We start from the raw sequence: 22260 nt of genomic DNA on the forward strand, positions 1-22260 counted from the left end.
TCAGGCGAAAGCCACTTTCCTGTTGGTTAGTTTCAAGGTTCTATGGCAACAGTTGACAATTAGAGATGAACCCTGGTGGGAAACAATGAGGGATAAATCATAGCACAGACAAATCCCTCACCTGTGATGTGTTGGCAGAGGAATTACTATTTGCTTGCTGTTGATGAATTTGTGCAAGCTGCTGTTTCTGCATTAGTGCCAGTTGCTGTTGATGTTGCTGGTATTGTTCGGCTGTAAATGCTGAACAAAATATAAAATGAGAAAATACTATATCAAAATACGTAGGTGTCGTGTATATAAACACATCTATTTTATAATCCTAAAAAAAAAAAATATTAAACCACAGCAAGTTCCTAAAAGCCTTAGAGCACCTTTATGGCAAAAAGGCTATCATCCTCCTCCTAGAAATTTTTGTTCAAATTAAGCCTTCCCTTTTTTAAGTTGTTTTTTTACTATATAGGTTTAAATTGCTCTGCTGCATGTAGCCCAAAAAAAGGGAGGGAGAGGAGGGAACCAAAACACAAATCAAAGCCACCAAAAACTCTCTAGTAACTGATTAAAAAGAAATTACAGGTAGAAATGGCATCACTGTTTTCACTTTGTGAAACTACAGTATCTGCATTATTGGTAAAGTAGGTTTATACGCAACACTTGGGAACAGCACGCTTTCAGCCCTCACAGACATCACTTTGAAGGTAGCAAGTACCTACAATTAAGATCTATGTTTAAGTTGAGTTGAAAATACTAAGTTGAGCATGCTCAGAACTGTGCGGGCTATCATAATATAGTATTTTTGTCGGTTTTAATCACACCTGTACAAGTAACTCCATCAATACAGAATCTGATAGAACTACATCCTTCTCTCTAAAATCTGTAAGATGACCCAGTGGTCAGTGCATCACAAGCCAAGGAGAATTTTATCCAGCTAGCCCCCAAGTATGAAACTGATAAACCCGGCATTATTCGTTCATATTCACAAGGACATGACCAACAGTGCACAGGTGGAGAGTCATAAGCTCATTGATCAACTTTGCAAAATGTTAGGGTTTTTCTAAATTTAAATTTCCAAAATGAAAGGAAGTATCAGTTTTCAATCTAAAACAGAATCAAGGCTGCAATAAGAATCTTCCTACAAATTCAGTCTATGATACACATTTCAGATTTTTCCTTCCAATTTTATCTTCAGATTGTACAGATGCTCCCAAACAAGCGCTGTAAACAGTATTCATACTTCTAGAATGCAGTGGAAATCGCACTTTTGCGGGAAGTTCACTACTGTTTGGCAACAAATCACTACCACACTTGAATCCTGCTTACAAACTGCATTTTTTTTTTTAAATTTGTTGTTGTTAATCTACTCCTTCAGGCTTGCTTGCCTAAAGAAAATCTGTTTCTATCAAAACTAATAACTTATTGCTCCTGGATACAACAGGAAGAGCAACTGTACCTTATGTACAAACTTGTAACAAGTCAATACAAATGTCTAAGCAAAGTAAGAACTAATATGTGGAAACAGAGCAAATACTGCTGAGCATGTATTTCTCCAGTGTATCTGAGGGTTTTTTGTTTTGTTTTGTGTTTTTTTTTGTTTGTGTTTTTTTTTTTTTGTTTTGTTTTGTTGGTTTTTTTTTTTTTTTTTTTAAAAAAAAAAAAACCACCCACTGTTCCAAATCCTTCTACTATGTACTGGAAATAGCACTAAATTATTACCAGCACTTTGCTATCTGAGTACTTGAAGTTATAAATTCTTATTTGGCTCTTACATTCAAGTTATTTTTTTTAAGTAACATTCTTCACCAAGTAGGAATGTAGCGCTTGTTTATATTGCCATAAGTAACAAATTACTTCCAAATACTCTTACAGTTAAACCTCACTTCAACTTGCTTAATTTCTTAAATGTTTTTAAGCTATTCCTATAGGGAAAGCTTAGTAGCGACACCATTCATAAATGCCTAAAACCCACTAAACTAGAATTTATAGACAACTATTCAGGAGTTGGCTGTTTAAATTTTAATTCTACTTTATATAACCTAAAAGCACTTTAGATTATTTTTTTTTTTTTAAAACTGTTCCCAAACAGGCAAGTCAGAGCAAGAAAGCTTTAGCACACAAAGATTAGCATGTAGAAAGCTGAGCAGCAGTCGCAGAGGCAGAAAAATGGATGTACTGTTCTGGTACTGATAGAATTTTCATTTATAATGACTAGTTAGTAATGACTTACTAAATGTTTTTTAAAAAACCTTAAAATTTGGAATTGGTACAGTTTAGCCAACAGAGTGACAGTGACAGTGAAGGTTCCATGTATTAAGGTAATTTATTCTACAGTGTGACACTCTACATATATTGCTTAGGAACAGGTTGTATAAGCAACGTAAATAAAGGCAACGCGCAGACCGACAAAGAAAATGAACAAAAAAAGGATGTTATACCACTATCTTTGACCGAATTAGGATTAAAATTTCCACTGTCATAACCATCTCACTTGTGTCCATTTCAGTAAGTAAAGTTTATCAATAGTTAGTTTCAGTTTTCAAGCCTTAAGTACATTTTAGATTTTAGCTATAAAATAGAGCTGTAGTAAGCAGCCACCTTTGTTGGTTTAACCAACTCCAACTTTCTCAAAAACAGTAAATGAAGTTTCAGACAAGCTGTGTTTGTTCAGGATAGCCATTATCTAGAACAGTCTTTACATGCTCCCCCCTCCTTCTTTCTCAAAGCGACATTTAGAATAACTGTATTTTTCAAATTGTGCACCAGTGTAGGTTTTTTTTCAGCAGTCTGTGACCCTTACAGCTGTAAGTTTCTCACCACTTGAACAGTTATACAGCTGCCAAAGTAAACAAGCAACAGAACCACCCCACTATGACCACCACCCTCATCTATATTCAAGTGGCTTCTCTTACTTCCGCTCAAATATCCAAAACACACTTATAAATTTTGCCTTGAAAATGCAATGGAAATGGCTCTTTACTTGTCATATCTGAAAATACACTCAAGAACATTTTATTTCAGGTTTTCAAGTTTAGGTTAAAATATTCAGCAACATTTTTGCTCTTCCCTTATTAAAGGTAAAAGCCTACCAGACATTTCAAAATACTATTTACAACACTATCAGAGATTTAATGTGAGGTTCTGAATTAACTGGTTGCATCCAGTTTAGAAACACAATACTACCCATAAAGGACTGCTGCAACCTACAGTCTCCTAAAAAGATCCGACTGATATTCCCTTTCCATTCCCCAGCATACCCAGATATGCTCATGTACCAGAAGAGGTTATAGATTGTCATTACCTTAGCTCTTCCCTCTCTGTGCTAAAGCAACATTACATCAAAGGTTTTACTGAAAACATTACTACTACCGAGAACTATCCAAACCAAAATTTATCATTATTTCTTCTGAAGACCTGCAAACAAGGATAGCATACTTTATTACTCTTCTGTTAAAAGCCACTGCCTATTTCGCTCACTAGCACTCTCACTAGGTTTCTTCCCCTCCTGCTCTCAGAGTACAGTCTATATTACACTTCAAATGGAAAAATAAGCCTATTGATTGTGAGATACAAGTTGCTTCTGAAAACTGTCACTGCCATAGAAAAGCAATGTTTGTATGTACTTTACATGTAAGTACTTCCACCTATTTAACCTTACATGTTAATCTTCTGTGGCACATGACCGTGACAGGAATTGGGGAAGGCTCTCCACGGAAATCACACATACACTCAGCACAGTGAAATCACAGCTGTATTGACTGTCTGTGCCTCTACATCTGCTGGCACAGTCCTTAACTTCTCAAAGACCTAGTCCAGGCTCAACTGTCTCTTTTCAAAAAGGAATTCAAGCAGAATGCATTGCAGATCATAAAAATGCAGCTGCTATTAATGGGTTAATTATATGGCTTGCAGAGAGTATCTTTTTCTTGCCTGCAAAGCTAGCACAGATGCAACTGCACAGATGCCAAACTTAGTATCTTGTTAACATCACTTTCTCCAGAAAAACAGCAACAGTGTCGCTAAGATCTTTCTTCCAGAAATTTTATTACCTCTTCTCATTTTTATTCTAAAGAGAAAGGGCAGAGCTGAAAATCTTTCATCTGTGTCAGAAAAATGGTAAACGTAGATGTGGCAAAAATGAACGCAATTTTCTTTTGTGACATACACTGGTCTATCTGCCTGGAAAAAACCAGAAGGCAAGAAGCAAGTCCAGACCTTTTCCGTACACTTAAATCAGCAATGACGTTTCTGGTAACTCTGAAGACTATTGCTACACGAAGCTACACAAAGTTACATATTCCTGATACTGCTAGAGACCTCCAAAGCTTTAAAAAAAAACAGTAAAGTAACAGACAACTAAACAACAGCTTCAGGTTAAAAAAGGGGACAAAATACAACATCCAACGGTTAACGACAACACATAGGATTTTAAGACAAATTCTCGCTTCAACAGCCCTAGACAGGAGCATAGTGTTCATAGACTCTTCTCTAGGGCCAGAGGTCATGGTTCCATCTCACAGTAATGACTACCTAATGCTACAGGATTCACTGAACTGGACGGTGACAAAATCCAGTTCCATTCACTACACAGAATCCAGTGAGGGATGGAGGTGGGAATATCTCAACCACCATTACCAACACACACACTATAAATAAGAACATTATCATTTTAGAGTATCTCAACTGTCTCTCACAGCTAACAACTGTATCTTCCCCCAAGACTCCTACGCACTTTGCAAGGCACTTTCAGTAATTTATGCAAGACACCTGACTCAAGTTAACCTAACCCAACTCCTTTCCTAACCTTAAACATTAGTAACCTTTAAGGCACAACCCCACCTGGAGTTACCGACATCTCAAGACGGCTGTCTGAAGACGAATACCTCAAGTTTTACTGAGACTAGGTTACAGGAACGCTTACTTATTTGTTTGAAGCACACTGTTTTGAATTGGAACAATTAAAACACAGTGTGCTTTCTGAATTGTTCCTGGTAGAATTCTAAATCAAGTTATAACATCTCAATTGAGACAACCTTCAGGATTTTAAGTCAGTACATCCTGTTATGCTGTTATCCTCTTAATTTAACAGATTGGTTCAATGCATGCACCTATTCTGCAACTGTGTTAGTGCTATACTTTGGCAGCAAGTAAGAGGAATGTTTTCTGGCTTACAGACTGCAAAAAGGAATGGAAGGTAGAAGAAAAAGCTTCAGGAGTTTGCAGCTATGAATATAAGGAAATAAACACTGTTCATTACTCAGGCTGACTGACAGCATAAAGGACTGCTCAGCATCTCCTTAGCGACAGCCACCAATCTTGTGCAATAACTCAATTTTTTAACAGCACACTACACTGAATATGTTTTCCTACAATCATTTATATGACTATAAGCAAGATGTTTGTAATCTTCAGGATAATTACATATAAATTTTCTGCTCAAATTAGCCATTGAATAATATCTTCCAATTGGATGATTCTGTTTACGTATCTACCAAATGCTGTGGGGTGCTGACACACCACAAGTGGTGTTTTCTGGAGCACAGAGTAACAGTGATGATGTCAATGGACTTCTCAAAGATCCAGAGTTCTCAGCAGTTTTATACTGCAATATAAAACTATTTTTACATGGCTAACTAGCTTTACCACAGCTTTTAATGTGTACTAGCCTTACAATGCTGTAGCTTATGTTTAGCTTCTCTGAAAATGCAAGTCCTTCCCAGAAGCAGCCAAAACCAGGGGTATGTTTGCTGTGGAATCTCTATGAACAGACTGGCCTTTGGTAAACAGCCAGCTCCTCCCTCCTGACCACAGCTGCAAGTTATACTCTGAGGTGACTCACTTGTTACTCTGCTTCCCACAAGTAGGAAAATACAGACTTACAAAAAAACCTGACCACAAGAACCAGTTTCCTAAAAGCCAGGAAGCATATCCTGGAAAGCAGAAAATGCATGTGTAAACCCCTGGTCCCTCTACTAGCATTCCTCTTGATTTCCTGAATGGAAGATGCTCACTAGATTTACCAGGGAAACTGAGCAAGCTTTGTGGACTAAACACAGTGACCTATCCATGCAAGCATATTTTTTAAATAGTTTTAAAAAAATTTATTACCAAGAAACTCAAAACAGCTTAATTAAACCTTTGAGCAAATGCTTCAAACCTGTTAAACATCTAAAGAATTAGAGTAACTTAAAAAAGCAGTTGCTTTATAACATCAAGTAAAGTATCTGTTTTCACAAGCAGAAATGTTAATTCAGTAGGAAAACTGAAGCGTTAAGACTATACTGGGTTCAAAGAACCCTTCTAAAAGTACCTTGAGAGTACTGAGGTGATGACCATTAAAAAGGCAGTTTCGATGAGGTAACAGAACAAAGATCACATAACTAAAGCTTACAACTGAGAAACCCCATAAACTACAGAATTGCTGTAGATGCTATATCTACAGCTATATGTAGAGATGATATATCATGTTACAATGTTTTCTTAAGGGAAACACATGAGAGCATCACATCCCTGCTGTATAAGAGAACAATTAGTGGTTACTAACGCCAAAGTACATGCAAAGCAAACATCATTCACAATACTGAGTAATCCAGAACATCACATTTTATCTCTATTTTATGAGAGATTATCTGGCTTACACTGCCTGGTTAAGGATTGTCTACTGTATAGCAATTTCTCACCAGCGAATTCGGAAGATTGGAGAGACTTAGAGCCATCAGTGTGATTTAGTATTTGATGCACCAGGCCCAAAGATGTTTCACTTTCTGAAAAGAAGTTCAAGATTGATTTTACTTAAACATGGCATTATTAGACACTATGAGAACATGAACCATTATGCCCTTGATTATTACTACAACAGCCTTATATTTCAGCCCAACAGAACTTAAGTGTGAAATTCCTAACATCAGAATTCTAAACTTAAATCTAGTTTAGAATTTCTAAGATCTATATAGGCACTCCCTCCTTGGTAGTGGAAGAAAACCAGTCAGAAAATAATTAATGAGGATTTTCACTAGTCATTGAACGAAAGCTAGAAATGCTTGCTATGCATTTGTCTACCCATCATTCTTAATATTAGTTTCCACTGAAATGTCACAGGTCAGTTGGGGTACACACAGTTTGCTCCAGTTATAAACGTGACCATCCTTTCATGGAATGCAGACAAAGCATAACAGTTTACACAAACCCAAAGATCCAGCACTTTGGAGCAAAGTATTACTCCAACTGGGTTGAAGCTGAATGAGAAAATCTAGTATAACAAGGTCTCAGTCTCCAGAAGCACTCCATTTTAGTAAGTGTTGACTTACCCCAGCCCCAGTCACATTTCCCAGACTAAAGAAGACTTTCCTTTTAAGATCTCCTTCTTCAACTAAGCCTAGAGTGGGCTATGAACATCTATTACTCTCAAGACCATTGCTTCTTCAACCAGGATCTCAACATATCAGCCACTGATGGGCCAAGACTGCCAAGTTCCAGTGGTAACTGAACATGGCCATTACAAGTGTCAGTATTTTTCATGACCAAGTTTATCCTACAATGTGAAAATAAGCATTTGGAAAAGGGAAAACAGTACAGCAGACAGCTGTGTTGAGACTACTACAGATACAAGGGTTAAATAAAAAGATCATGCCAGTGATGGCATGAAAGCAATGAAAACATAGGACAAGTCCTTCTACTCTGGTGCAAAAACTACCCCAAGGATTTAGGAGCTTCCTCCTGCTTCCTTCCAGGAAAGGGATGTCTGAGGATGCGTGCCAGGTATCCTTAATGGGAACATGGAAAAGTACATCCATCAACCAACGTTATAAATTTGGAGATGGAAATGCTGAACATGCACTTGGGAAATGGAAGCATAGTTCACCATCCTGCTAGACCTGCAAGTGTGCAAACTTGCTTTTAAAAAGCAGATTAAGAGATGCAAAAAAAAAAGCATCCAAGTTTACCGCAAAAAAAATGTTGTTTCTATGGAATTCCCAGAGAAAAAGTTACTGAATAGCAAAGCTGAACTTGCACCACATCATCTAAATCTCAAAATAGTTTACAAGAAAACGCAAGGTAAGCTACTCTGGATACTAACTATTCTGGATGCCTGCAGTTTTTCATATACAGTAAGGTCTACAATCCCAAACATCGTAACTCGAAGAATTTTCAGTAAGGCTTCTCCTAGAACACTTAACGCTTCTTCTCAAAGAATCACAAATTTAGTGAGTAGCCTACTCAAAGTTAACTGCTAGCCTCTTTAGTCTTGACAGCTTGCAGACTTTCTTTTCGAAGTGACCAAGCTTCTGGATGAAGAAGGTAGAAAGTAAAAGAATGCAAGACAGTCGGCTGGTCTTGCTGTGGGAGCCTGGGAACCAGTGCTCAGATCTTTCACTAGTGACTAGTATCTCTGGTCTGCCTCCTGAACACCAGGCTCCAACAGAACTACATATGCTGTGCAGTTTTAGATGTCTCAAACTTCTGATTACTAGATGCAAGCATCCAAAACTATCAATGTAATAGATTCAACAGCAAGTCTCCCATAGAAAGCACAATCTCTCTATAGTTTGATAGTTTGAAGACTACCATTTGCCTGGCAGAACCAGATCAATCTAACAAGGAAGACTAAATTCCTGGGACACAAATACTTCAGATAAATACTCGTGCCTACTGTATACTCCAGACTTAAAATACAAGCTCCATCTCTGAAGACTGTGATTCAGAAACTTTATGAGATTGTCAGCAATACAAGCTCCTTTTTTGAAATCATTCTGTTGCATTTTGTTCAGAATAAAGAGCTTCCCCGCTGAACATAATATTCCTCCACAAGAACTGTGCTTTTACACTCCTGCCTGCTTTTTAGTGGTGTTTTGTGCAATGTATGCCTGCAGATGCTTGAATCAGCTCTTTTTGCAAGAGGGCAAAAGATGCTTTTTCTTAATTCTTCAGCAAGATTAAAAGTAACCACTCTCTTCAAAAGTGATGCTACTTTGCTCAGCCACTTCATCCTGCTGCCAAAGCCTATCCTTCAGCACACAAGTCCAGTAAAAGCCCTGTTTTGAAGTAAGTTGTAAGAGCTTTTTCTTTTTGCCTTTTTGTTTTTTAAGACATCCCTTCTCAGTTTACACAAAAAAATCTCAATGCAACAACTTCATTTTCCACAGATGATTTATGCCGAGCACTCTGAAAGCCAGGACCAGAATAACTTCCATTTCTTCAGGGTCAAAGGCACTTCAAAATGTTTACAAAATGCCTGGCTCTTTGGGGAAACTTCTCCCTCCAATCTTCAGGATGAAAAACAATGCTTCCTGTAGCCAGAGAATGGTATGTCACAGCACAGCTTTTATAACAAGTCCTCCAATTAACAGAAGACCTGAGATACCTTTCTCAACTTCATGTCTGCGCTGGCCATGTATAACAGACTTGAAGAGCAAGGTTTTCCACAGCAATTTTTCCAGTTAGCAGCATGTTGTCTGGATCATTCAAAGTGGAAAAAGCTCAAGACTTCTCTAAACTTCTTTAATACGGAAACAGACAAAACTTATCATGCGATAGTGCGCAATAAACACAGCAACAGGATCACTTCTGCTGGCCACTACAGAATCTCACGATGAACTTCATCTTAAAAAGGTAAGCAATATGGTTTGACCACAACTCACAATAGCAGCAAAAGGATAAATATTTTAAGAAAGAGACATGCATTAATAAGTCTTTTCTGGTAAAAAGACCTACTGTCACTTCACAAACCTAAAAGGCAAAGAGAAACAAACCTAAAAAATCTACACCCATAACAAACTGCCAGCCTTGAAGACAGCTAAAAGGAGCATAAATGCTCCACAGGGTTGTAATCTGCAGTAAGGAGTACTGGAAAAACTTCAGTACAGATGTTAAGATACCTGATGTTCTTTACAGTATTTGCTACACAAAGTAAGAAGCCCCAACTAACATGCACCTTTGAAGTCAAACTTGTACATGACACAAACACATCTGTAATCTCTGCAGAAAACATACCTTAAAGAATCCTTTAAGAAACTGAAAAAGAACACTAGAAATCAGAAGGTACCACGACAAACTAGACTGTACATTCCTTTCAAACACCCACTCCTAAATAGATGACCACCATTACACCACATATACACAAGCTCACATACACCTCCAATACTACCAGAACCCTGATTAAGATTATGAATAACGATACGGGTACAATCTACTTGGTTATAACAGTAACAAATGACTATCTAAAGATTGTAATAACTAATTCAATGTACACTAGGAATTCAGACAGTTATATTTTTCTATGGAGTATTTCATTCCTGTATCAAACCCTAATAAAAATACGAATCTAAACTCCACAACATTTAAATTTGGAAAAGCTTGAAATACTAACTTACATATCTTACACAGATGAGACAAACTATCTGCACAGAATTCCAAGCACAAATGAATGCAACATGCTAAGCACTTAGACAAATATATTACTTTCCCACAGGCTTAAAAATACAACCACACAATTAAAACCTTGTACAGAACTCATCACCATAAATAACATTTGCATTTAATTCATAAATGGCTGTAGATAAATATCTTAATCATATATTTAAGGGAAAGATTCTATAGGAGTGTGTGTGCTCCTGTATTTACATATACACAACAAGAGACAAAGGCTTTAAACTCAATTGAAACAGCCAATTTTTCAAGTCTACGTGACTTTCAGATGTAATGTCTTGCCCATTACTATTTTACAGTGTATTTATAATCTATTCACACACATTAGTTTTGTTTTCACACTGGTAACCTGACTACCACTTTATCACAGTTCAGACTCCAACCACTAGACAGACCTTGGTCTCCTCTGGACTTGGTGTACTGATCTGAAACATTGGAGGGGCAGAATTTAAACACCAAAAGCCACACTTTGATCACAAACCAGAAGAACCATCAGCTTTAGCCCTAACACATTTCCAGCAAGAAGAGTCATAAAAGAGAAAAGAATGGGGGATAGGGACAAGGACCTACTCTAGGACAGGATGGAGAAGTAGCAAGAAATAAAGCAGCAGAACAAAGCTGTTCCATTCTAAAAATGCAAGGAGGAAGAATTTTCAGAAAAAACAAAACAAAACAAAAACAGGTGGTGCAGTGAGGAAAGGTAAAAATATATTGGAAAACAAGAAGATTAAGGTCATCTGACACCAGGGTAACAACTCTTTGAGCAAATCTCCAGAACATCCTGCAACTTAGGGTGTTTATTAGGTACATGCATCTCTCCCCAACTCCTACATTATCCAGGTTTTCCAATTTATTTCCAAAGCCATAATTCAAAATGGCAAGAAAAACTTGATTCTAGAGATTCCTTACAAAATGGTGGTGGACTTTTAAAGTTATTTCTTTGTAAAAAATGTCGTCACTTTACTTTTTATAGAAAGATGACACATACTGACTGATCAAAATTCAAGAGTTAAGCTACATTCTAGCTACTTAAATACCAGTCTTCCACTGTGAAGAACCCAACATAGAGATGTATCCAATAATATTCCAATTAAAAACACATCGAGTTTTCTTAGAGTCAGGTCCTCAATTCTGTAATTCAGGTTTGATAAGATGTAATCTGCCACTTGCTGAAAAGATGTAGAGACTACTAGTTCAAGAGTTTTGCCATGTGTGAGCAGATGCATCAGTGGGGTTGGGCTGGGTATTTTTCAGATGGGAAATGGCATTTAAATTCATGTAAGTTCAAATAAAAATTCCTAACATGCAGGGATTTTAAATGCAAACATTTTAACTAATCATTTCCTGCACCTACACCTTATACTAGAAAAAAATCTGGAACGTAATATTGATTATCATTACTTTTAATTTTAAAAATCCAGATCTTCAGAGTCAACTTAAACCCTACACAATATTGGTTTCTAAACCTTCCTATTTCTAAAATCATAATTACACACCAAGGTAGCAATTTCATGAATTTGAGATGCAGTACACTAGTGCTAGCAACAGGTACAAATAAACATTCTACGTAGGAAACAAAGAGATAGAAGCGAAGAGGGGCTGTTACCATAAAACAGACCTAACAATATTCTGGATTTTCTGAGCCAGGTTTAAAATTTCTAGAAGGAAGTTTGTCAAAATAAACATACCAAAATGTGCTGAACCACTGCTACTTTTATTTTGTATAGAGGTACTGCATGTCTGGGTCCCGGGTTGTGCTGTGCCTGTTCGATTTATACCCCTGTAGAATTTCCTACAGGAGAGTTCGTCATTGTCACTGTCATGTAGGGATGGTGTCCGAGGCCTAAAATGCCGCCATCTACATGATTTGATATTGACTAGTATCTGACTGAGGTCTTTCGAGAAAGATTTGTCCGAGGTATTTGTTTCTGAGGTATTGGCAAATTGACTGATTGAAGAGTGTTGCGATGAGGAAAACATTTCCAAATCCAGCTGATGAAATGCATTATCGTAGTCCGAATGCGCTCTGTCTAGTAGCACCCTAAAAACAAGGGAACAGTGTAGAATTATACAGAGGCAAGAAAATACCAAGAAAGTCATCCGTTTGCCCTGTGTGCTTGGGGACAAAAGGACAGAAGTCAAAGAAACTACAAAAACTGCTCTAGAACAAGCACCGCCACCTCCTCCCAGACAGACATAGAATGCATGACTATGTGTTTTACAGTAAGTAGTACATTTAGGTTTCTCTCCACACATATATCCCAGCTTTTACTGTTTGAACAGCTGAAGTACATAGTCATGTATACAATAAGACACTGCAACAAAATATATGTAGTTTTTAAAATCACGTTGGAAGACAACAGTTCCACAACGCAAAGGAAAAAAAACCCAGAGAATGAAATTGCTTAAGTAACTAAAAAGTGATTCAAATGCCTTCCTAAAGTAACTTCAGTTCAAAAGCCTTACTCCCATACATATTGAATATACCTACAACCATGCCAATGCCATGGGGATGTTGCACGTTAACTTCCAAATCCCCTTATCAAAATCCCAGTTGGAGCCTTCAGCTCCCATTCAGTTTTTGCCGATATGCCAATCTGACTTGCTAATACATGAAGAGGTTCTAAGCATCAATCTGAAAGCCAAATCACATTCTTAAATTTTTTTTAAATTAAAATTTAATACCAATGTACCATTTTCTTAAAGGCACAATATTTAAGAAATGGCAATTCGATGCTGAACAATTTATAAAGTGTTTTCGATGAAGATACTTCAGGCATTTTGCTAAGCAAGTCCTTAATTCTTTGGTATATTTGATGTTTGAAAATTAACAGTTATTGTCACTTGCAAGTACTCCTCCCAAAATTCTCCTCCACAACTGGTAAAGCACTAAATATGGTCCAAACCCAGAAAAACATTTTCTGAAAAATGTGATTTTTGCTGGTTTTAAATACCACTATTTGAAGACAACTATGCAAACAATTTAAATACAAACCATCAATCACAACTGAAAACATACATGTATTTTCACCTCAGAACTTCGGAGTACCAGCAATAGAAAACTATAAACATTTAAGAAAACAGTATTAAAGTGGCTTCGATGCCTACAAAAAAAATGGAGACATTATTCAGCTAAGGAAACTTGTATCAAATGGAAGTATTTAAAAAGTCAACCCCTCTGATGTCTCCACTTTTGAGGCTGTTTTTTTTTTTTTTAAAATTTGCTCTCTTAAAAGATGTCTTACTGATTTTTTGTTGGTGGTGTTTTTGTTTGTTTTGGTTTTTTATTTTATTTTATTTTTAAGACCAGAACCAATTATTTAGCACTTACCTTCCACCACGGCCGACCCGTCTTCGTGCAAACCCAATACACCTCTGGGGTACAGTGAGGGTGGTTAAGCAGTATCTGTAACGCACATCTCCTAATCTTCCCTCTTTAGGGCTACTCCACGGCCAGTTGCCAGGCTGGTCTAAATGAGGCTTAAAATAATTTTAAACAATTAAACATAAGCTGTTTTCCCCTGATGATGCTTTGTTTTATGATACGTAAATTCTACTTACAGCATAGTACTGACAGCCTGCTTTCCTACGGAAGGCGAAAGGACCATCGGGATCATTTTCTTCCTCAGCCTCCGAAGAGCCAGACAAAACCTTTAAAGAGGGGACAGAGGGTGTATGAGGAGGGATACTAGTAGATTAATGAGTTTAATTTCTATTCTTTCTCCGAGAGTAGCACAGAACTCTAGAGGTCCTACCTGGGAAAGAGGTTCTTCATCCGAGCTAGGAAAATCATACTGATTCAGATCTTTAGCATTAAAGACTGGCAGTGCAGCAGGACTTGTCTGTTGAGGAGTAGCAGCAGCAGACACAGGTAAGACTTTTGGCTTCTTCTCGTACTTTCTTTTGGGTCTAATAACATCAGGTTTATCCTGCTGCAAGAAAAAAAAAGTAGCATAAAGTTACACACACAAAATTAGATTAAAACAGCAGTTCTAAAAAACTCCTGTGAAGCAAGCTAAAAAGCAAACTCATCCCTCCACCACCTTGATGACAACACAAGCAGTCATTTAATGAGTATCTGTATTTCATTTCCAGTAACCGAAACATTTAACAGACAAGGTGGAATCAAGCACTGGTGGCTCAATCTGTGCTAGATAAAACACTGGTTAAGATATCAGTACTACTTTGGAGAAGTAGACTGAAACATATACAATGCCCTTCATAAGGCAACATTTTTATTTTGTGACATCTTAAATTAAGAGGCATTTATGCAGTGTTAGGCAATTACCAAGTACCAAACAATGCTTTAAAGGCAAAAATAGAACTTGGACTTCTCAAAGATACCTAGAATCTCAGAAAATATTCTAAAAATTAAACATATTTCCCCATACTATGCAAACCCAAGTTTAAGTGCATTTCCCAAGTTTCCAAGAAACAGGTTTCTTTCATGCTGCAAGACACTGCATCGACGCAGCATCACTAATAGTTAAGTACACTCCACCAATCTCCATTACAATGTTCCACTATCAATGGAAGTTTTCACTGATTCAAGCCACCTCACCAGATTCAGGACAGCCTTTGGACATTCTTCAGCTATAGTTAAGTCTTTGTTTAAAATTCAAATTATACCTCAGCATTTCTCCTGTGTTACCTGACCTATTTAATATGCTCAGTTGTTGGCACTGTAGCTACGCTTTGTATGACACAAAATTAAAGCCTGCAGGAAAAAAAAGTGCTGGTCAGCTTTCTAAATCAAGTAAGATTATGAAACTTCACTTAAATACAAAACCAAAGACATACAGCATGCTGGGAATATCGGTGGATCATATTTAAAAAAATTAAACAAACCCCAACCCTCCAGATTAAAATAACTACATTAATTTAGAACAAGAAATGTGTTTTAATTAGTCTAATAGAGACTATCTCTATGATAGTCTCTCCATCACAGACACTAATGATAGACTTATTAGTCCTATTCTGTGCACGGTATCTAGGTAATAAATGCAGTTTTGTTCAGGATATCCTAACTTTATGGACAGTATTAGAGAAAAATGTTTGTATTCCCCAGAGTAAGAATACAGTTGCATGTGTCCTTTTCGTCTGTAGTTTGTCTATACTTCCTTTATCTCTGTCTTGAGGAAAGCCATAGTCTGTATATTAACAGAACTCCAACAAAACAGAGCATTTTATTCCAATTGCAGCTTTGCTAGTCTATTTCCAGTTTCAGAAAGCTTCCCCCCCCCCCCCCCCAATCTTAACACTGTATCTTGCATATGTAACAGCATGAACTGGTAACTTGGTTACTGACATTACTCACTTTAACTTTAAATTCTTTCAGTTCCATAGCTTCTTGGTGTTTAAAAGGACTGCTGTTAGCCACAGGAATGATGGGAATAGCATAGGTAGGTTTAATCGGCTGCCGCTGCGCCATGACCTCAGACACGATCTCGCCACTGTAGTCACCCAAATTATATCTGAAATCAGAATTGAATTTTTTATTTGTTGGAATGTTTACAATGTATATCTGGTAAAAAATTGCACAACACAGAAACACAGCCTAATACTTGCAACTTGGGATAAAGGGACATTCAGGACAACAGCAAGAAGTACAGAAAGTATTGTTGCAGAAAAGGGGACTAATAACATGGAAACTTCATTCTGATAACTAATGCTGACAAATAAGAGGACAACTACCCTGTAAAGAGTCTCCAAAAGATAACAACTTAATGGAAAGAAGCAGAAACTAGAAGGAAAGAACAACAGAGGTTTTCCTCCCCCCTTATTTGGGGACAGGTACCATTTAAAATATACATTTATCACATATACATATATTCAACAGCTTATTCTCTTGGAAAAAGCTACTAGAAAAATCTTTTGACGTTTCTCCCCTGTCCATTTCTGACAAGAATGGTCAGTGCTTGAAAAAAGTGTCCCTGGTAGAGAGACTCAACTTTTTAGTCTGACTTCTTAGGGAGGCAAGTTTTAGACCTTTAAAATATGACTCAAAACAACTGTTTTCAAACACGGATGTTTATGCTAGAGAAGTCTATTCAGATTCTAAGTGTAACAACTCCACATTGCAAGTGTGATTCTTAGTTGGTTAGGAAAGTGACAGTTGACACAGCAGAGTATTTGGTCTTCAGCACAGCTGACAAACAGAATGTCAAGCAGGAGATGACTCAGAACAACATTATATACTGTACAAAATGCTTATTTGTTTCCTCAAGAGGGTATCAGATCAAGCTTCACTAAAAAACAAAAACAAAAAAACCCCAAAAACTGTGATAATGAAGAAAAAGAATGGTAATGATTTGAAATGGCCTTAGAATTAGCCAGGATTTCCTTAATCCACATATTTAAGTTTAACACAGATTTCCAAATGAATTTACCTGAAACTATGATATCTCTTCATGTACACTATACAGGATATATATACATTTGAATACATGTATACATGTAAAAAAACAACGTAGATTAGTGTCACGGGTCTCTCCCCCATAATAAGCAACTTCCTAACAGTGTGTTTTGCTCTCCACAGCCGTATATGAAAGTATGCCATTCTGTAAATGTGAAAGAATCTAAATACTTATTTTAAAAAATTCACTGTTTTAAGTATTTGGGGAAATCAGAATACGAAGTAGTTTCCAAAGCTTTCTGCAGCAAATTTTCAAACATTACCTCTTTTCCATAATTTCCAGTGTTAAATGCAGCAACTCTCTCTTGCTTTTTTCCCTCCTCTTTATCATCTCCAGGATGGTTACTGCACGACTCAAGTCTCGACGCAGCTTAAGCATCTTCTCATAAGATGCTTCATCATTTTTTCGATTCTGTAGATACATAGTGTATATGTTTCCCCACATCATTTAAATGAAATAATCTCACTTAATTTAAGTTGTAAATATTAATGTATATGTTAAAACAAGGAGAAGCACGTGTATGTTATCAGTGAGCTACAGCCTACCAACACGGTAAGTAGGTTTAACAGTAGATTTAGTGAAAAAATTATGAACGCAAACTTTCATTCAACAGCTGTCCTAAAGTAGAGTTTTTATGTTTTTACCCTTGCAAATTAAAAGAAAAGAACACCCCAACTTTTCTGGTTTTGTACTACATAGCAGAATATAAAGCTACTTTTTAAGACAGGGAGGAGGAAGAGAAAGAAAGAAAGAAAGAGGGAGAACTTGATCTACTTACTTTTCGCGTCTGCATCTTTTCTGTTCGTCTTCTAAAAGCAACATAAGGGTCATTTGTGCTGGAACCATCTCGCTTCTCTTGTTTCACTGCTGGGATAAGAGAGGGACCTCGACAGTTTTTCCTCTTTTTAATCCAGTACTCATACACTTCTCTGATCAATTCATCATCTTCCTTCAGCAACAGCTTGGCCTCTTGCAGGCTGACTGGCTAAATGTAAAACCCAGCATGTCACTTTCATACAGCAATATGTAAAGTGTATATTTAGAATTCTTTATTCAAAGTACCGTTGTACCTGCTGACCGCTGCCCTTTTCTAGTCTGTCTATCATCTCCTCAAATTGCAAAGGAGATATGTCCATTCTTTTCTTCAACTTATTCACAAAGATCTCATCTTCCGAATCCAAGTCATAATCAGGCTGCTCAGCATCCAAACTAAAAGCTAAATAATACAGTGAAAGTTAAAGTTAGTTTTACTACAAAAATACTTTGTTCTAACAACGGTGTCTGGAGTACACACCAGATTCTCCTGAAAACAAAACCAAAATTATTTGGTTGAATGTTGCAATAATGCTACTGTAAAGTTATAGTTATTTTTTTCTTGAAAAACACTATTAAAGATCAGGAATAAGAGTTGGTATCTACTTGACTATGCATTTGTTCACCAATGAAAGTTTACGAGTCATCAAACCAGCTAGCAGCTTTCTACTTCACTGCTTTCAGTATGAAATTTTTAGATTTGTCAAAATTTTCAATGCTTTCTAGTATTCTGCAGTTTTACATATTCTGTTATCAACAGTTAAGACTTCAGCCCAAACACCCTTCAAAAGTACTTCTACAGAAGTGTGCGCAGACTGTATTACCATGACCTTACACATATTCTCATCAATGATTTTTGTGATGTAGATGAGTCGGACTAAACTGGTGCAGCATGGTCTACCCTATGTAGCAAAACATCTTCAAATACAAGCAATGTTTTGCAGAACACAAACAACTGTTCTGTTTTCTGCAATATCCTACTAAAATGCAGCATTCTGCATTCAAAAGATCTCTTTAGTTCTCATGCCTTTCAAGTTGTTTTAGTTTTTAAGAGACATGAATTTCTTTCCAAGTGCACATTTGGAAACACACTGTGAAAAGCATCACTTGCTTTTAATAAATAAATAGGTAGAATACGATGCAGCTGGAAAAGCCCCATTTCAGCTGTTAGACCACTAGATAAGGAAAAGAAAAATGAAAAAATGTCACCTTAATAACAGCATGATAGACAGCTAGTGTTAGCCTCTTCATATGCTTAGGAGCAGAGCAACATGCTCTAATCTACCTGATCTTCCACCTGATCAAGTGGAAGGTCTCTTCCAACTCAAATTATTCTATAACTCTGTGATTCTAACACTTTAAGCCACCACTGAAGCTCAAACTGATACAGAAGGCTAACATTTAACCCAATTAGGCATGAGATCTGTTTACATAGCACAGATACGACACTTTTTAAGTTCTGTTAATTACAACATGCAACAGAATTCCGCAACAGATTATTTTTTTTAGAACGTTTTCAAAAGTTATCTGAAGTAATGTGGCACTCACATCAAGGGTCACATTCATACAGAACAGCTGCCATCTTCCAACAAATACAAGATCCCAACACATTTGCAAGTCACCAGTGATAAAACATTTTAGATGTAGAATACTTCCATCCAGGCATACGTAAATACTACTACTACTACTACTGCCATTTCTGCTTGGCTTCCCAATCCACTCTACTGTCATTTTACGCTGGTTAAGCTTCAGGGGACAGGTACTCTGTTTCTTAACTATGTATTATATATTCTCCTCGTCAAGAAGATTTGTGTCTTTCCTCACTAACAAATGTACATTTCCCTGCAGGCTCTGAGTGTCATAGAGAGCACAAACAAGCCTGTCAGTCTTGATGTGAGCTCAACAGACATTTAAGAGTAATCTCTTGAACTACTAGCAAAATAAAGTTCCCCGTGTAGACTTCAATGAATGAGTTACTTACGCTGTATGTGAATCAGCTGCTTTGGCATTTTAAATTCTCCAGGATATATAGATTCATAGTACGCAATATTACTTTCTGCTTCTGGAACTGGTATAACCATGTTATCCCTCTTCTCTCCATACACTTGTTGTGCTGAGATAGCCCGCTGGAGATGATGTTCCTATGAACAAAAGAACCAAGGTGAAAATCTCAGAAAACATTTTCAGAACTCAGACTTTTAAAGCTGAAGGAAGCCTATTTCTTTGCAATAGTTCTCATTCCAAATCCCTGAGACTAGATCTAAGAAATCAGTATTGCACCATTGACTCAAACTCCCCATAAACGGAAGGTTTTTCCAGTAGGTGGAGCTCTCCCTCTTACAGAAACACACACAACATCACAGTTACCAAACTTCCTAAGTCAACTTGCACGTTCTTGCCACACCAAGCTATAAAATCCATCTTCACTTATTTCTGGAGACACACTTAAGATTGATTAGACACACAGATTATAACAAGTAGCTGCAGACAGATGTTCACTCTGGTATTATTCTGTATTTGCTATGGTCATTTATTTCCAGTGATGTCATAAAAACAGAAAAGAGGCCTGCCATCATTTCCTATTAAGAGAACCATTTTCACACCCAGACAGACAATAATTTCTAAAGACATTCTCATTTATGGCAACGTTTTCCATTATCCTCCTTTTTCCCCTCCTAATCCATCAAATCAAGCTTATTATTAAACTATAAACCATGAGGCTAAGAATAATTAACTTTTAGAAATCTGCAACTGTTTTTCAAGCTTAAAAGTAAACTACATTTATATCTGTTACTACAACCCAAGTAACAAATTACTAACATTATATATGCTTGTAATTTTCTAATGCTACTATTAAAACGCATTCTATTCTTCCTGTGGTGCTACCAAGACAATAAGTAGTATCAGCAAAGTTCACAGAGTTATCAACAACAAAAAAAAAAAAAAAAAAGAAAAACACACAGCAAGATGTGTGCTTGTATATAAATGGTTTACTGACAATGGAATGTGGCTTTTTCTCCCTAGTACCAAAGTTGGTTTCTTAAGTTTCTATACTGTGCCTTCCTACGTGCTCAGTAAACCAGTGCTGCATCAGTTGTGCCAATACAGCTATCTGCAAGATGCTATAAACCAGATCACTGAAATACTTTAAACAGGAACTGCAATGAAAAGGTGGCAGCAATAACCAGTTTTAATATTATCACAGAATGGTTTGGGTTGGAAGGGATCTTAAAGATCATCTAGTTCCCACCCCCTGCCATGGGCAGGGACCCCTTCCACTAGACCAGGTTGCTCAAAGCCCCATCCAGCCTGGCCTCGGACACCCCCAAGGAGGGGCACCCACAGCTTCTCTGGGCTCTCACTACCTTCACCGTAAAGAATTTCTTCCTAATATCTAATCTAAATCTCCCCTCTCATTTTAAAGCCATTACCCCTCATCCTATCTCTACCCTCCCTAATCAAAAGTCCCTCCCCACCTTTCCTGTAGGCCCCCTTTAAGTACTGGAAGGCCACTACAAGGTCTCCCTGGAGCCTTCCCTTCTCCAGGCTAGACAACCCCCACTCTCTCAGCCTGTCCTCACAGGAGAGGTGCTCCAGCCCCCTGAGCATCTTTGTGCCCTTCCTCTGGACCCACTTGAGCAGGTCCATGTCTTTCTTGTGCTGGGGGCCCCAGAGCTAAACACAGCACTGCAGGTGGGGTCTCACCAGAGTGGAGCAGAGGGGGAGAATCCCCTCCTTCAACCTGCTGCCCACACTGCTCTTGATGCAGCCCAGGATGCGATTGGCTTTCTGGGCTGAGAGCGCACATTGCCGGCTCATCCACCAGCACCCCCAAGTCCTTCTCCGCTGGGCTCCTCTCTAACCACTCATGGCCCAGCCTGTATCTGTGCTTGGGATTGCCCCGACCCAGGTGCAGGACCTTGCACTCGGCCTTGTGGAACTTCATCAGGTTTGCACAGTCCCACCTCTCCAGCCTGCCAAGATCCCTCTGGATGGCCTCCCTTCTCTCTAAACCATCAAGCACACCACACAGCTTGGTGTCATCGGCAAACTTGCTGAGGGTGCACTCAATCCCACTGTCTGTGTTGCAAACAAAGATGTTAAATAAGCACTGGTCCCAATACCGACCCCTAAGGGACACCACTTGTCACTGGTCTTGACTGTGACATCAAACCGTATGAAGTATACTGAAGCAAAAATCTAGCAGTGTTCATCTATATGGTCTTACTACACCTTTATCTGTCTAACTTCAATTTACCTTCTCTTAAGTATAAAGGCAATTAACATTATTTTTTTTAAAGTTTAGACAGAAAACTATAAAATAGGCTTTACTGTAAACTGCAGAATTAGTGCAGCCTCAAACTAAAACCTGTCCCAAGGTATAATTCTGCTGCAAGGATTCACAGGATTTTGGGCTATCTTTACCTTCAAAAAAGCTGAAGAGTTTTTTTTCACATCTGTCCCTTCTTAAGAAGTTTCTTCATGAAAACAGACTAATTATGAGCATAAGACATACCATATGGTCACGAGTAAAATTCACTGGACTGATTTTGATCCTCTAGCACTTGTTAAGTGCAGACACATACATCACCCAGGAGATGTGGCAGCTAAAATT

The 22260-nt window shown here is 37.7% G+C and overlaps 1 protein-coding gene across 8 annotated transcripts in view; it reads right to left on the reverse strand.

Moving 5' to 3' along the window:
- EPC1 (enhancer of polycomb 1) overlaps positions 1-22260 on the reverse strand; it is a 51180-nt gene that overhangs the window by 3631 nt on the left and 25289 nt on the right. For 2 of the 8 annotated variants that reach the window (XM_086466393.1, XM_086466392.1), the window contains exons 2-11: positions 19627-19786; positions 17903-18048; positions 17611-17817; positions 17095-17243; positions 15734-15890; positions 14172-14348; positions 13978-14067; positions 13748-13896; positions 12105-12457; positions 122-240 (exon numbers count right to left, since the gene is read on the reverse strand). In XM_086466393.1, the coding sequence (XP_086322519.1) occupies positions 122-240; positions 12105-12457; positions 13748-13896; positions 13978-14067; positions 14172-14348; positions 15734-15890; positions 17095-17243; positions 17611-17817; positions 17903-18048; positions 19627-19786 (1707 nt within the window). Of the gene's footprint in view, positions 41-121; positions 241-6671; positions 6756-12104; positions 12458-13747; positions 13897-13977; positions 14068-14171; positions 14349-15724; positions 15891-17094; positions 17244-17610; positions 17818-17902; positions 18049-19626; positions 19787-22260 lie in introns of all 8 variants that reach the window. The other 6 variants (XM_086466388.1, XM_086466387.1, XM_086466391.1 and 3 more) reach the window with 6 other exon arrangements.

Source organism: Leptosomus discolor, chromosome 6 (genome assembly GCF_034619465.1).
Source record: "Leptosomus discolor isolate bLepDis1 chromosome 6, bLepDis1.hap2, whole genome shotgun sequence".
Lineage (NCBI taxonomy): Eukaryota > Metazoa > Chordata > Aves > Leptosomiformes > Leptosomidae > Leptosomus > Leptosomus discolor.